Source organism: Misgurnus anguillicaudatus, chromosome 9, assembly GCF_027580225.2.
Source record: "Misgurnus anguillicaudatus chromosome 9, ASM2758022v2, whole genome shotgun sequence".
Lineage (NCBI taxonomy): Eukaryota > Metazoa > Chordata > Actinopteri > Cypriniformes > Cobitidae > Misgurnus > Misgurnus anguillicaudatus.
Genome location: NC_073345.2, coordinates 7,681,440 through 7,699,402, shown reverse-complemented (window position 1 = coordinate 7,699,402; position 17,963 = coordinate 7,681,440). Strand labels below are relative to the sequence as shown.

Below are 17,963 nucleotides of genomic sequence, written 5' to 3'. Positions count from 1 at the left end.
AGGTATTTGTTCCAGGGTTCAGTTTAACCACTAGCGAGACCATTAAACAAACAGAGAAGTTAAATTCCTTCCAGACGCGTAACCGTGACAACGCACATGCCGCCGATGAAATGTCTATAAAATGGTTACCAGCAAAGCGCGAGTATAAACAAAGCTTCAGTCAGTCACTGAGTGAGATCAGATGGTAAACTGCCAAATTACAGATGTCTTTGACGAGGAAGTAGAAGTCTGGACATCAGAAACTGAAACTAAAAAATGCTTTTTTTACATCTTGGCCAGGGGACTACATATGAAAAATATGCCTTTTGGCTAATTCTGGCTTTTTTAACCATGTTTGTTCATGTGTTTTATGAGATTGCACTGTCCCCTTTAAAAAAAAAACATTAAATCAAATCAAAAGAGAGGCCACAGAGTAGAGGTCTTCACAGGTCCACTTAGATCCGAAAACCTGAGGTCTGACCCGATACACAATCGAGTTTGGGTCTAATGCTGCATTTACACCAGCTGCGGTATAGGCGTGAAGCGCGAGTGATTTTAATGTTAAGTCAATGTGAAGACGCGTTGACACTCATCTGGAAGTCTCGCGGCACGGATGAGGCGTTTGGCACGGAAGACGCGATTCCGCCTCATTTGCGCGTCTAGTTCGCTATACGACACAAGTTCTTATTTCTATAGAGACAGGAATAAAAAGGACCTCGCTTGGAAGAGTGTCAGTGAGGACATCGGGCAACCTGGTAAGTTGTAATACACATTTCACTTTTGAGTCACGTGACATTTATCGACAAGTGCCGTTTATTTTCCCCCTATAGCAAGGTTACCAAATACAAACCGTTAACACTCTCGATAAATGCACAATCAACATCAGTCATCTTGCAAATAGACAACCGCATAGCACTTGCCCCTCCCACAAGAAGCGGGTTTTGCCTCTGACGCGCGTCGAATGCTTGCTTTTTCCGCGCAAATGCATTCAAACTGTTCAAGCGGCAAATTAGGCGAGGTAGACGCGATTTTGACGCCTGAAACGCGGTTGGTGTAAACGCAGCATAAAAGTTTCACGTGTGCCTCGGACACGGGTTGGGTACAATAATAGCGGCATCAGGTTTCGGGTAATTTAAAGGGGCAGTGAATTTGACGATTTTATTGTTTTATACTGTTGTCTGATGTCTACTTATGATGTTCGTGTGGTTTTTACATTCAAAAACATCAAAAGCAATAAGTAATACGCTATTTTGTAACATGGATTAGTGGCTGTCTGGAGAAATAGTTCGTTTGAAGGGGCGGGGCTGCATTGAAGACCTGGACGTAAACACCCACTGCTATGATTGGACAGCTTTATTCCCTGTCATTACATGTGGGGAAATGTTTTAAAAACATTCATGTGTAAAAATAGCAGCCGAACAAAAATATGTTTAAGCAACAAAAGATTCTGGGTGCTAAAGATGATACACCTAAATGACAATACGTATATTAAAGTAGAAACAAAACTTTAAACTCGACGTGACAAGATTACCGTATACAACACAGCATCAGAATCTAAACTGTGTCTGGTAAGTCCTTCCTTATCACTAACTTTGTATATTTCTACCGTTAAATTACAATCGTATTGTTAAGTGTTGTACCTTTATTAATCGTTTAATGTTTTTAGTAAATTAAAACAGTCAAACATAAGTGTTTAGACACGGACGTTACAACAGGACATATCAAGCGATCTCTTCTAACAAAGCAATAGTGAAACTCAGTAACTTAAAGTAAAATGTTTTACTTACTGTGTATACTGCTGTGTCATTTTTGTCAGATCCAATATTAGTGGTGCTTTTAATCACAGTCTCTCTGCAAATATAGCATCGACTTCCATGCGAGCTGGAACTTCTTTAAAAACAAACTTTATCCACGCATTCCTAATGTTATGTTCTGAGCCTCCGTTATCCAGCGTCTGTGTTCTTCCCGTAGATGGTTCTTCCACAACCGAGAACTCCGTAACCATGGTTAATCTATCATAACAGATCAACGCTTCAAAATAAGAGTCTCTCAGAAAAAATTATTTCAAAGTCATTTTGGTTACATTTGGCAATCTTTAAAGACATGTTTACTGATTGTTGAGACACACGTGTGTCACGCGAAGCTGTGGGTGGGGCTACTAAAGTGGTCGTTGTATTTGGGTGGTGCTTCAATTCTACCCTGACTTCATATTTCTCAGAATTCCTCACTTGGTCGTAATACTGGCTTGGTGCCAAAAACTTTTATATTTCAGTAGGACGGATATTTTCAGTTCGGAAACTTGCAGGATGTTCATTTAAGTATGATGACCTCTTATATAACAAATTATCAAGTTAAAATTGAGTATTTGATTCACCGCTGCTTTAAAATGAATGTGTTTTTGCCGAACAGACCCGAGAAGACCCGAACTCTCTTGCGTGTGTGCGTCGCTGTCCTTTTCAAACCCCTCATCTGTTTGCCCAGAGCGGTTGCGACATTGTGTGACTGGCGGTAGGTTCATTTTTGTTAAGACACACGTCAGTCAATTTTAAATGCACATTTTAGCGGTTACCTTGGTGTCGTTGATAACAAAGTGAAATTGGTTGCAAGACCACCGGCTGCCGGCGTAAATGCTTTAGTGTGCATGCACCTTCCTGCTGAACCGTCTATATATATATATAATTTTTTCACGGAAGTTCCTTCTACCGTAATATTAGCGTCAGTTCAATGGGTAACAGATTTTTTTTGAGTACTTTGACTCGGCGCAGTTACACTCTCCCGGATTTTTTCAGGCTTACAGTACTCACAAAAGTGCTATTCCGCCATACAATATAGTTACCCTTTTAAATCCGCTTAGGAAAGCGCTACGTTTTATTTTGTGCCACCAAACTAGCTCGTATAACTACTCATCTTAAATAGGAAAAACGTTGATGTGTTTGGTCACTTCTAACTTTATCTCTGTTTGGTACCATTGAATGAATGGGGCTAAGCTAAATCCTATCAAAGTGTTGCCGCGCGCCACATCGCTAGAGGTATATATCAACTCTTCTTAGTTAAGGTAATAACATAGTTTAATATGGAAAAAGGATTTAAATTCCTTTAAATTCTTTCAAAGGGCTTAAAATTTCTATAGTGACATCCCTGATATCACATGTTTACATTGATAAGGTTGGTTGGTAAGGGTGCTGTGAAGTAATACACAAGCTATGTCCCAATTTGAAGGCTGTGACCTTCTTAGGGCGTGCCCACAGAAGGCAAGCCCTCGGTCGCAACCTCTGAAGTCCACGAAGAGAACCACAGTGACACCATCTAACTTTTTTAGAAGATCCATAAGTTGCGTCACCTGCTGTACACGGCCACCGCGCCTGTCAGCGGGAAACAACGGAGACTTCCCGATATGGAAAATATTATTTGTATTTTTTTTAAATAACCAACAGTATATCAAATTAATTAACCTAAGTACGTCTGTAAACAGAGCACAGTAGTCCGAGTAGCAGTAAAGGAGGCAATCAACACGGCCGCCACACCGAGTAATGACGTCACGACGCCCAAGCCCTATTTCTTCTAAGCCTTTTAATACTTCAGAGAACGGATTTGTTAATATAAAACCGTTTCAACAAACTACGGTAGTCCATAAGTAACCCCAGATAGATCTGTTCAGTCAGGGCTGCTATTGTTTTGAAACTCATTTTTATTCCTTAACCTTTGTGCACGACATTGGCCTTTTGTGATGATGTACTGGTAATTGCTTTCATACCGAGTGGCATTCCATCAGACACCTGTTCACGGGTCATCCTATCATGCTAGATATTGTTGTCCAAAGTCTAATTAACCTCTATACAGAAACAGTGTGAGTCACAGGGTCCAGGGTTGCCAATTTGTTTATTCGTACTGTACTAAAATACACAACATGATGAATCAGAAACAAGAAAGCAGATGTCTCTTGCACATTCAAAGCCTGCGAGTCTTTCGTATGTCAATTTTTCATGTTTAACAGACCCGTAAACATTGTCGGGCAGTTGTACATCTTTATCATTATCTAAACGAAAATAGATTTTATACACTATTGGGTGCTGATATTTGTTTAGGCTATTCCTTCAAAATAAGTCTATTATTCATATGATATACACTGCTTTGCCCCTCTGCAAAAGTAAAAGTCAACGTCCCTTCAATCTGAACTCTAGACTTTTATTACATATACTGTATAACCCTGAAAGTGCAAGTGTATACTTAGGAAATAAATAACTGAGGAGGAACATTTGTTTAAATTAAGAAGAGAGTGTTTTATACGGTATCGAGTGTGGAAGGTCTAATTAGACCGCACATTAACAATATCGATCCCAAATCCCAATCGCTAATTCCAAGAAAGAATTGAATGATGTGTCTTCAGTGTTTTCATCTAAACTCTTGGACCCTGCTGTTGTTTAACTGAACACAAAGCTGTTGGATCTCTGTAGAGATGGAGCCAGAGGCAGAATGGTTACGAATGAAATTGGAGTTTTGTTCTCGAGTAGAGATGACTCAAGAATCCATCTTAATGACTCTTGTACTGTCGATGAAGGCACTTAACCTCGGGTTACTCCTCCAGGGGGACCGGCTCTGCAGTTATGTGTATTATACTAAGTACATGCTAAATGGCACGTCACTGGTGGTGCTGTGAGGTGAAACAGTGACAGTCCAATTTGGTAAATATTGTTTTAGTCTAATTCTCTTTATATGCAAAAAAGTTTTAGATTGTGTTTTTGTGTTTGAGAAACAATCGAATGAGAAAATTATTATACAATATAAATATATATCAACTTTGCAATAGACTTCAAAGAGAAAGTTATATTTAACTTGATTAAGACTGATGGGACGGGTTCTTTATTTCTGATTCTATGGTAACAGTGACTTCTCCTGGTGAGTTTACGCGTTATCGTAATTATAGCATTGCTTCGAGATGACAACACCTGAAATTCAACCCGAAGCTGTTCACGCCCTGGGGGACTGGGGATTATGCGCTTCTGTAGCAACGTAATAACATCATAATGAATCTGCATGAAAGAATATTGTTGGCAGCTGTAAAATACATAATTACAACATTAAATTACATTTTAATGCTTCTGCTAAATATTGCAGAACACAGAAAGTGCGTCAAGTAACAATAATAACATACTGGAAGTGCTTCTGTGGGAGGTTGCAACGGTTAGTTAGCGGTTACAAGTCGTAGTTTTTGAAAACTCCCAGTCCGCAAGCTGTAACTACAAACTCTACGAGGACATGAATGCTTTATATACGCTGTGATCTTGTTATCATGATCATTACGATATGGCATGAATGCACCTTCTCATTAGTGGAATTATGTTTAGTGTAGTTTTTAAAGCTAACATTTCTCAGACTTGTGGTTTCTAGAAGCATTGCATATTTTTTCGTTGTTAAATTGGTGTCCAGTGACAAGTGTAAAGTTGGGTAACAAATGGGATTTTACTTTCAGAATACCTAATGGGATCTTGTGAAAAATCTTCCGATCTGCGCCAAAGTTAACTGTGTTTAGTTACTAGGGAGTGAATTGGGATTCACCAATGATTATACTCCAAGCCACAAAAGGAATCATCAGTGATGACTCATGATTTTAGATCTAAGTTTGTTGTAGTTTTTAAGCCAAAAAGTTTTCCACTAGAGACCACTAGGTGGCACTATGACAAAACCTCAGTTTATGACTATAATTACATGTAACAAGTTTTATGATGATACACTTTAGATTTGCCAAGATTATAAGGCCAACTAGTGGTGCCGGCACACCATATTTTATGTGTCGCCTCAGACTCATACATCAGCGTGTCAAATCTGGTAAAAATATCGAATTTCGTTCCCTTCCCATGAAAATATGTAAACCACAGCTAAAGTTATAGGCATGTAAAACATTTGTTTGACCACTAGGTGGCGCCCCCGACAAAACTGTGCATGCACCTTCAGTTCCTGACTGCCATCACAAGTACCAAGTGTTTTGTTCAATTGGCTTAAGTTTGGCAAAGATGAATGCTATCCAGATAATCCGCCCGGAGGGCACATCGATTACGGGCAGTGGAATGAGCGGGTTTGGGGGAGGACGACAAGGAGACGTCTGCTGGCAAGTGGGGCAGGCACAACAGAAACGTTTAACTTCCGCGTCTAAACCTGGCCAATGGAAACGATCTCTGTTGTGTTGGATGGTATTTTCGGCTCCCACCATTGGATGGGCGCATGGGCTAGCTCCATGATCGTCTCTGTCTTAGTTTTTTAGCACAAACAAGAGGATTTTTTCCACCTTCCCACCTGTGGGCGACACAGTACAGCAGAACCATTTCTTATTTCAAAATGAGGGAGGGGGTGTGGGCCCGGAAGCCTGACTACTTCATCGACTCGCTGCACCTGTTTGTAGGTGACTGTCCTCTCATTGCTCCCTGCCGAACGAACCTCTGGTTGTGACCTGGGAAACAATCTCTCACAATGCCCATCTCAACGGCCCAGGTCCCGGGTTCCACTTAGATCCTAACTGTGTGGGTCGGCACATAACTGGTGTCTTGCAGGCGTGCGTCGCCTCAGCCAGCTCGACAGTTTCAATAAGGCCGATGATGTTCTGTGGGTTCTTTATACTGCAACCTGGTCAGCGGTATGTGAACTGGTGAGGAGCCAAAGGTGAGCCAATCGGGTGAGTTGAGCAGCTTGAGCTCTCACCGTCTTCCGTTCATCACAGCTCCACTGGTAACCCACATGGGCGAGTAATTCAGCTTTTTGATCTTCACGAAAATAACTAGCTTCCGGTAATGCCGCCATCTTAGCCTCCTCTGTATTTAGGAGAGAGTATCAGCGTAGTGTACATACTTTTCTTAGTGACGTATGACAAATTCGGAGGGCGGGGGCCCCTTACACTTGTTTTTATTACACTAACCATGTTTTTTTGTAAACTATTTTTTTGGTTTAAACTGTACTGGTTAATTTTCGTAAGAGAGAGCAGCAGCACAGAACCCTCCATAAACTGCGCACGCTCTCACCTTGAATGCGGACGCCACTAAGATGCCGGCATTAAGCTAGTTATTTTCTTTATAAAGTTTTAAATATGGACATTTCTACAACACACAGCACAGATTACCCTAAGAAGGCATTTGTTTATCATCATGGAGCCGTTTGGATTTATTTTGTGAAGGATGGATGCCCATTTTTTGTACTTGAAGGAGTGGACCCTGTAACTTTACATTTGATTAACTGAAACATCTAAGACGTTTTCTAAAATAACTGAAAATGTGTTTGTCTTAAAAATGATGGACATATGGATCTTGGACGTTTTGGGGGTGAGTAAATCATGGGACGTTTTTTCTGCACCCCAATGGCAACTTGTCCGAGACCCACTACTGGGTCGCCACCAGTGGTTGGGGACTTCTGATTTAGAGGAAGAAATAAAAGAATGTATAAGAAGTTATAAGCAAAAACAGGTGAAAATTTGGACTGTTGGTGACACTAGCGGGTTCGAGATGGAGACTCCAAATTTTATGTACTGTCCTCAATCAGTGTGCCAAATTTTATACATTTCCTATGTACGCTTCATTGGGCTGTCATAGCAGAAGAAATGGCAGAAGATAAAAGTAACCTTTCAGGACTTGATCCCTAATTAATTCATTTTGTAGTAGGTACGGTATATAAGATGCTAGTGTTTTGGGTCATTGTAATAGCTTTTAAGTTCCTTAGACTACTATTGTATTATTATCTCATGCCCTTTGATATCACCACAGTACGTTTTTGTGGAGGTGTCAAAGAAATAACTGAACTACGCAGTCATCTTTTTTCTGACTGTCATCTGGTTTGGTTGTCTCTCACCTTACTGTCCCTCGCTCTAGCGGTTTTGAGACACATGCCTCAATGCTGCCGAACCTAAACATTGAGTTCAGACAGTGTTTATACAGTCTATTTAGAGATGAGAGGGTACGGAAACAGAGTGAAGGGCCAGCAAACATTTTGGGTATAAATTGTCACTTATTTCACATGTTTGTTTGTGTGTTTGAAATTATGCAGTCATTAATGGGTTGAATAGTTATTTAATTGTCCATGGCTCATTTAATTGTGGCTCGATGTTGTCACGTCAGAATGATGCTTTTAATTGAAAAAATATTTGCTTGCAGGTTCCTATATGGATGGTCTGGCTGGAATGAGGTATTTACCTCCTGAAGTTTTGAAGAAAGTAAAGAGTAACACACGAGCCCGCAGAGAGACGTATGAAGACGAGATCTTTAACATTGAGGTTCTGTTGGGGATCGACTGCTCGGTGGTGATGTTTCATGGCAGAGAGCACATCCAGAAATACCTGCTGACCCTCATGAACATCGTAAGTTTCTCAAATACCACTGGAATGTTTTTTATGAAAAGGTTATAATGCCTGGTCCAGATGAATTTGTAATACTGTACACCAAAAAGTTTAAAGCAGACAGGATGTTATAACCTCGTCCAGGACTTCCCCTTATTTATGCCAACTGCTCAGACGAAAAAAATCCTTCCACATCCACGTTTCCAACCTGGAAGATTAATGTACTTGAGATCCCAGACAAGACCAGACTCGCAATAAACTTAACATTCACGGTCATGTATTAAGTATGTTTTGGACCTAAAACTAACCATTCAACTTTGAAGCTCTTCCGATGTCCCTCCCATTTTGTCTTGTTTATTTTCCAGTGTCCTACAATCTTCCGTCTCTCCTGGTATTTCTCTCATACACAGCTCATTTTTTTGCAAGCTGGTTGTGTTGCTAAGCAGAGGACTAGCTCCAGTGGAAGACCTTGCTGCATTATTAATTTACCCCTAATGATTTTCTGGCATTTTGACCTCCGTCAATTAGCTACCTGCCTGCTACATGCAAGAATCTGCATTAATATATTACTGACAGCGTCCTGCAGAGGGTCAAAGAGAGAGAAAGAGAGAGAAAGAGAGAGAGAGAGAGAGAGAGAGAGAGAGACCAGTGCTAATGAGAGACTTGCTGATAAAGTGATTAGTGCTGTGTGTGAGAGACAATGAGAAAGACAGAGAAAATGGATAAACAGAATAAATAAACATGATAATGCGTGAATGTGTTAAGCATTGCTGATAATAGTCATTCATGTGCTGATTTAATGAGCTCTCATTGCCCGGCGACTGAGATTTTCTTTTGTGTGTGTAAAATGGTCAGGTATGTACATTGTTAGATGAAAAGTTTAAAAGCATATATATATATATATATATATATATATATATATATATATATATATATATATATATATATATATATATATATATATATATATATATTAGGCCTGTCAATTCTTTCTCCGCCAGCGTTTTAAAAAAAAGTTGCCAGCCATTTTTCATGATTTTCACAAAAGTTTAATGCCTTCCAGAAAATGTTCTTCTTTAAATATATAAACAAACAATATATCAAATGAAAGAACAGACCTTCTGCTTTCTTTTTATCACCTCTCGAATATGGGTAGGTTTCTTCAAAAACACCCAATTTTGAGCAAAAAGCTGAGATAATTCCATTTTTGTGAAGGACTTTTGATAGAGATCAGATGCAGAGCGATCTTTAAAACATACACCGAGTTCTCTCTCTTTCACGTGAGGCATTACTTCCGGGTTGTATAAGTTGCGGAAGTGCGCCACCTGGTGGATAATAGCGGTATTGCAGAAAGCCGGAAATTCTCGTCAACGGCGGCGAAAGAGTTAATAACTTGTTAACGTAAATTCATTTTAAAGGCGCTAATTTTATTAACGTGCAATTAACGCAACATGCAATTTCTGACCCTATGCCTAGCTTGTTGTTGGATAAATCGAGACGCAGACATTAAATAGTCATTAAACATCTAAAATTATCTTTCTTTGTACGTTTTCTGAGAGGTGTACCACTCAAATGACGAAACCGGCGTCCAGTTGCGTGTCGTATAAAGCTCACTGATGCCAGTAGAGACTGTCGCCCATTATTCACAGCGACCACAGCGCTACAATAGCTGGGCATCCGTAACACATTTTTGACGTATCGCATAAGAAACAAGTGATGGAAATGCCAAATTTCAAATAAAAATCCCTTAATTCGCTAAAAAAGTTTTTGACTTGTGCGAAAAAGAGTAAATGCGAATAATGGGAGATTAAGCACAATAAGCACTCAATGGTATTTTCTTGTTGAGTGCCAAGAGTTGAAAAATGTTCAGCTTTGGGTGAAACGCTAAACTCGTCAAAGTCACTTCTCACTCGGCCGTCCAATCACAGTGGATGAGGGGCAGGACAAATATCACAACAACCAACCGGCGCATTGTTTTATTGACTGGCTGTTTTTTAAACAGAAACAGTGATGTGTTGAACACCCTGTTCTGATGACGCAAGAGTTGCAACTACGGCAGCTGAGAAGGTCATTCTTTGTGTTCTTTTTAAATGTACTGCACTTGCTGTCCAGAATGAAAGATTACATTTCAACTTAAACCCATTGTACGAGCTGTCTCTTTAGTTCCACCTTGTTTACATTTTGATGCTAACTGGACTGCAGTTCTGACACACTCATAGGTGGAAATCCCTATCATAAAAATATGTGTATTGAAAATAATTTAATGATTTATAATACTTAAAATAGTTGTGTAAGAAGTAAAACAATACAAATGCAAACGGAGCAACAACAAAAAACATTGTAAACATTTGGATTCCCCCTCCCTTGCCTCACAGTGGTTTGGTCCACTGCCAGCGCCACAGTCGGGTGGTTGAGAAGTGTACGGAGCCGACGCGTTAATCAGCTATATACCTACAAACCAACGTTTCTCATCACTTATCAGTTTATCCTCATATGTTTTAAAACTGGACAATTTGGACATATAAACATGAACATATTTCGTTTTTTGAGAACAGAAGCAGATAAACGAACAAGAAAACATTTTTATGCATTCATGCAGAGGTGAGGCAGAGCTGAAAGTAACAAATTACATTAACTCACGTTGCTGTAATTGGGTTTTTTTCTGTGTACTTTTACTTTTTTGAGTAGTTTTTAAAATCTGTCATTTTACTTTTACTTAAGTATGTTTTGTTTAAAGTATTGTAGGCTACTTCGCTACATTTAAAATCATATCCGTTACTGAGTAAAAAATAAAACAAAAAAGCAAGGTGATAAAGAAGCGCCACTTCTTTATCGCCACTCGGATGATTGATTGATGGGCGGGGGAATGCGCAAAAAGAGCCATGGAGAGGGACGAGACAGGCGCGGGCTAATGCAGACCCTCAATTAAATTCTTATGAAAAAAAACCCTGGCCATTGACGTGAAGCGATTGTTGCATTCAGGCTCTTGAATTGCCGACCGGGTTTTTACCGCTAATTTCCACGACGCGTTTTTAATACATACGCATTATCCTTCGAGGTCTAGCAGCTTCGCGTCAAGTCAAACATAACTTAAGAACGTCCTCGGGAATGCGCAGGTCATTAGACATTGTAGAGAGAGAGAGAGAGAGAGAGAGAGAGAGAGAGAGATTGAAAGACATCGGGTACACAGGCCAGGGAAGCTAGAATACAATATACGTGTAAAGGATAAAAGTATTATGGCAGTGGTTCTCAAACTTTTTCAGCGTGCGGCCTCCTTGTGTACGGTGCATTCCTTCGTGGCCCCCCAAAGAAAATTTATGACACAAAACTGTTCTAAAACTTCACATTTTAATTAAACAAACCATTAAATTATACAAAGTAGGGCTCTCCTCGACTAAGGATTTACATATTCGAATCAGAATTGTCGAATCTTTTCATAGTCGACCGATAGTCGAATCATATCTATGTTTGTCTGCATGGGTTGGGAGGGGGCCAGACCAGGTACAAATTGATAACTTTTATTTTCTTTCACAAGCAGCACACATAAACAACTTTCTGATAAAGTAACCAAAAACTGTCTTTCAAGTGATGAACGAAGACAAAACTGACGATGCATTTATATTTTTTTAAGGTAAAATGTAAGGCAACATTTGTTTAATTATTCCTCATAACATTTTAAAGCCACGATCTACAGAACATCACACAAAAAACATTTTGATAACTAAACCTAAAAATATAACAAAGGTGATCCTGCCTTGGAAACCTCGGCTAATTCAGTGTTTTTAGTTAATTTGGAGATTAAGCGCGTCAAAGCAGTCATGACCAAAAAAAACGACAAATGAGAAATGACAAATAATTTGTGATTGTTACTGCAAATTATAAAAACTAAGCTTTATATACAATTCATAAAAACACTGAAATTAATGATTTTATAGACACTACGCGTTATTATTTATCACAGAAATACCTGCTTGCTTTCACTTTGATCATCTCTATTCACTTTAGATACAGAAACAACTGATGATATTATTTATTTCAGGAATCTCTTTTCTATCATTTGAAAGTGAACACCATTCATAATATTAAATCACAAGAAAGACAGTCGTGTCAGGCATAAATATTGGTTCGTTGCAGATATTTTCCGTTTCATCACCGAAATTTAAAGAAACGGCTTACCTGTTTTGTAGTTTAACTTTTGACAAGATAACCATGTGTTTTAAATACATTTTAAAAACTTATACCCGTCGAAAACATCCGTTTTTTAACGTTTAGTTTGATGAACTTCTAAATATGAGACGCAGAGCACCTAGCACGTTCGGCTATATTGCATGCGCAAGCATGGCCAGCACGCAATAGTGCAAAATCTATACAACGAAAAGCAATCCAAAATGTACAGACTTAAATTAGATCAGAATTTACGTTTGTAATAAATACATTTTTTTAATAAAATAAGGTCAGAAGTAACAAAGTGCAGAACAAATGTGCAAAATGCCTCAAGTGCACGAAAACAAAACACAAGCCAAATAGATACATCAGATAACCCAGAGTGATTTATAAATAAAATAAAATAAAATGAAGAAATTATTAAAAGAATGAAAGTATAGCCAGAATTGCCAGCTTCGTCTTTTAAATGTAGAAACAAAGAGGCAATGGTTTATTAACATAGGAACCTCTTATGGACGTGTAGCCCGGTCACAGGGGTTGCTGGATTTATTAACGCATTTTAAAAATATTTATTGAAAGCTGATACTTCACACATTATTTGCAGAATTATAATAATATGCTGTATATTAATATATTGGGAGAAAGCTGTTATATGTGAAATCAGAGTTGTGCACACTGCACCCATATACGGCCAAAATTAAAGGATCCTCATTTCATAACACATCTGCGACGATTCGACTATGAGATTGGTAGTTGAATCAGGCTTCTCCTATCAATGCATCGAATCTTCGACTATTCAGGGTCACCCCTAATACAAAGTAGTGCTGCTTATTTTTTTAGGTTTAATTTCAAAGAATTCATGATAAATTAATGCATTTTGTAAAATGTCATAAAACTGGGGCCCCCCTGGCACCATCTCGCGCCCCCCCCTGGGGGCCCCGGACCCCAGTTTAAGAACCACTGTATTATGGCACTCATCTCATGATATGCTCATTTAAACTAGGTATATAGTTTAATAAAATAATGTATGTTACCAGCAATACATTAATTACAACCTTATAGTGATTGCATTTACTAGCTGCTGACCTCATATTATTTTGTGTGCATAACTCATGTAAAAATCATTAAATAATTCCATAACTGTTTCTTAGTTATAAAAAAGCTTTTTGTTTTATTAACTTTTTGTTATTGCACTTTAATTGTAAAGATGTTCCTACAATTAAAAACAACTTTGAGATTTAAATTTCCTTGTCCTTTTTGAACTATACTAGAAACCTCTCCCCGCTGTAAAAAAAAAAGTAACTTTAAAATGACTTACTTTTTACTTTTACATGAGTATTTTTAGACCAGTAACTTTACTTTTACTTAAGTAAAATATTATTAAAGTAACTTTACTTTTACTTAAATAGAATATTTTATTACTCTTTCCACCTCTGCATTCATGTGTATTTAAATTACATTTGCGTCCGTTCATAGAGAAATAATAACGTTTTCTGTACACATTTCCTTGCAATTACAGTTTTGCCTGTATTGTTGGTGTCCCCTTCAAAAATTGTTCTTGAAAAATTTTATGTTTATTGTCCCCCCCAACATTTAGATGAAATTTTCGCCCCTGGACACACCACCAAACAAGAGAAAACGTATCTCAAACCATGTTGCATACTTGTGCACACCGTTTCCAGGAAACATGTTGTTCAACCCGGAAACTGTAGCAAAACATTGTGCACCGTTTTGAACTTAACCGTGCCCCAGAAGTATCATAGCAACCAAAGCGCTCAGCTGAAAAAAGCTGGCAAGCGCCTACAGTCGGCGTCCGCCAGGCGTTTTCAGCCGTGTTTAAACGCTTTGTTGTACACACCTCCTTAGGAGGCCCTACAGGATATCAGGCAGGTGGTCATAAAGTAACGTCATTTGCCATCTGTTATCTGTATATGAAATTACATACTGTATATGTTGTTAAATATCATGTTCATACTCAGATTTATCTTTAGTCAAAGTAGATATAGCAGAGTGTCTTCAAAAAGATTACACGTTACATTTTGATTTACAGTATAATACAGATGTTAACTGAGGTTAAGTGAGCACATGCACTCTTTCATCGAAAATAAATTTTCACCGTCACAACAAGTAGTTTCAATAATATGCATCTAATTGTATCCACATGCATTCTGGGAAATGTTAGTCATGCATTTTGAGGTTAAACGGAGACCAGCGCTAAAACTTATGTTCTGCTTAATCATACTCAGATTTTTAAACAGCCTCTATTTGAACTGCCATCCATCTGTCAGAGTCTCTGTATGTGTGTGTGTGTGTGTGTGTGTGTGTGTGTGTGTGTGTGTGTGTTAGGGCTTCATTAGTTTTCTTTCACACACCCAGGACATACAGCAAAAATCTTAGTTCTTCCTCACAGATTTTTTCCCAAGATACCCTTGGGCATTGTGTAAATGAGTGGAGAGCGAAGTCAGGTGTGGATATGATACAACCGACACTTCACTTTTATATAACAATGACAATGACACTGAATCTGTACTGCACATTCACTTACATTTACTGGTGATATTAAATCTGGCTGTTCTGTTAGGAACTGGTTATGCAGTTAGGTCTTATTCACAAATCTTCTCCAGTGGCCTCATGGGATAGTAAAGTGTCCATCGAATGCACACTTCCAGTCAGATAAAGTAGGGCATGCAGGTGTTTTTTGCCTACTCTTTTATGAGTACTGTGAAATCGTACATACTTCTTTTGTTACATACTGTTTCTTACCTACTACATTACTGAAAAGTATGCGGTTTCTGGCGCAGCAATAATTTGAGTTGCTTGACCCCACGTAATCAGGAGTCACCTGTAAATGCTCCTGAAGGTCACTGTGGCAATAGACGCTGTGCTTTGTAAGCTCACAGTCATTAAACTCTTTGTGTTGGTAAGCTAGAAGCCTTTGGCTGTGTTACAGTTTCCTGCCTACTTAATTTTCATACCTGTGTTATTGCCCAGACGAATTTCACACCCATTCATCACAACTAGGGATGGGCATTCGATTAAGTTTTCTTTATCGATCGTCGGGAGAATTAACGATCGACTATCGATTAATCATTAATATTTTATAATAAAATTTGTTATTTAACTTTTATACTTAAAAAATGCAATGAATACAAATATAAAGCGTGTTTTTCCTCGATGAGACCTTTATTACAAGATCAACTTGTGGCAGACAGTTAAACTATGTTTCAAACATAGCTATATGTGCGTGCATGTGCGGTGCTCTAAAGCAGCGGAACCTGCAGCTGCGAGCCAGCGTTCTTAAACAGAGACCTCATTAGTTCCAAAATAAAAAAAACAAAAAACAGATTCATGTTTAACATTAAATTAAACTAAAAACATAATACTTAGATCTGAAAGGTTTTGTCAAAATGTAACTCAACATTATTCAAGCCAGAAGAAAGTGCAAGATATTAGCCTTCCTAACATTAGGCTATAACAAATTAGGCATTAAAGCCTCGTGAAAAATAACTAACTTTAGTAACTCGCATAAAACTTCTGCACCAGTCTACTGATTTTTTTTTTAGAAATAAAAGCATGTTTTGGGGTCAGACGCGACCGCAACCCATGGTGACCGTCAGTCCAGCCGCCGCCGAAAACAGCCGCTCTGAGGAGACTGACTGGGATGCACACGTACCTCAGCGCTAACTTGGCTTATTCCGCATACAGAGTAGTGTGAAACAGCGTGCGTTTTGTGAGCCCTATTCACCATTGTTTAATTATACTAACATAGTCTTTTAGTTTTTATTTGTTGTAAAACAACAGTAGACACAAATTTACTATGGTCTCCAACTCCACAATATAGCCTACCATAACCATGTTATTTTTAGTAAAATTGCGGAAATACAAATCGTTTTTTATCTGCAAAAAAAAAACATTTTCACAATGATAAAATCATGGCTAATTTTCCTAAGGTAGTAATTACAAAATTATATATGTTTGAAAGACGGAGATGCGCACCTGTCAATCTATTACATTACAGAGCGAGGCCAGAGACAAACGTGCTTATAAACGGGAGTAATATGGAATAATGTGTGCATCTTTGAATAACTGTAAGTATACATTTCTTTTAAATATATTTTGTCATATAAAGTTTTGAGACATGGCCTAATAATGCTTTTTTCACTGTTATTGCTCATTTAGACTTATTGTGCGGGTAACAGCGTTTTTGACGCATTTACCTTAGAGATTATTTTAGCAATATTGCTTTTTTCCGGTAATAATAATACAATTTATATTTCAATCCTGTTTCATTGTCTGTTTATTTATTTCATTATGCTGTTATGTTAATGTGAGGATATTTATTTGCCATATGAAACGTGCCGTTAAATGAATACTTTTATATAATATTCAAATTATATGCGGAATAATGTCTGCATCTTTGAATAACTGTAGGAATACAGTTGCTTATTTTTGTCATAAAGTTTTGAGAAATAATAATATTGTGAGGATTTATTTCCATATGAGACGCTATTTGTCGTTGAATACTCTCGTTTATTATTTGGAAATCATATACATACATAGTAGGAAATATATAATGTGGAAGGGTAGACTTGCAAAGTTACTCTGCTTATTTTTATTTATGATATATGTGGAGATAAATAAAGCATTGCAAAACTGCTGATTTGATCCATTCAGATCCTGACCACCAGGCTAGAGATTTTAAACATCCTTAATCCACACTTACTAGTCTGTCAAATAATATCTAAAATATATTGTTTTGTGAAAAAAAATGATGCGGAAAAGTGTTCACAGAAAGTGTCAATCACATGAACGTTTTATATGCAGAATACGGTCAGCAGCGCACTGCAACAGGTGCTTGACGGATTCGCCGCACACATACGCAAACGCACTGCATACTGAGTATTTGTAAAACAGGAGTTAGATTAAAAAATGCATTCGATTAATTGATAACAAATTAACGTTATCGACGAAATTCTTAACAATCAATTATCGATCGTCGATTAATTATGCCCATCCCTAATCACAACAGACCCTTTGTAGAAAAGCTGTGATTGATTTTTTTCTGTTGTTTGTTTATCATTTGAATTGTGTTACAGGTGAATGAGATTTATCAGGACAGTTCACTGGGTGCTAATATCAATGTTGTGCTGGTTAGAATCATGATGCTGTGCTCCTCCAAGGTAAGACTGCATTTGGTGTGTGTTCCTCTAAAAATTTGTTTGCATGACTCAACAGAGTTAAAAATGTCTCCAAAATGAAAATATGATGCAATTGACTTTGGTGGTTGTCCAACACTGATTGGACTTGCTATGTCTAAACCCTACAGTTGAAAACTAAGCTTTAAAGGTGCCATAGAATGTAAAACTGTATAGGCATAGATGAATAATACAAGTTATGTAAACGGTACCCAGTCAGCAGACGACTCTGGGCCGGATCCGCACCGGACCAGCGTCAGAGCTGTTGACTTCGGCACAGATCCGGACCGGATCCGGCCCAGAGTTGTCCG

The 17,963-nt window shown here is 38.2% G+C and overlaps 1 protein-coding gene across 1 annotated transcript in view; it reads left to right on the top strand.

Moving 5' to 3' along the window:
- adamts2a (ADAM metallopeptidase with thrombospondin type 1 motif, 2a) overlaps positions 1-17,963 on the top strand; it is a 96,636-nt gene that overhangs the window by 43,359 nt on the left and 35,314 nt on the right. The window contains exons 4-5 of the mRNA XM_073871077.1: positions 8,112-8,314; positions 17,554-17,637. Of these exons, the coding sequence (XP_073727178.1) occupies positions 8,112-8,314; positions 17,554-17,637 (287 nt within the window). The remainder of the gene's footprint in view (positions 1-8,111; positions 8,315-17,553; positions 17,638-17,963) is intronic.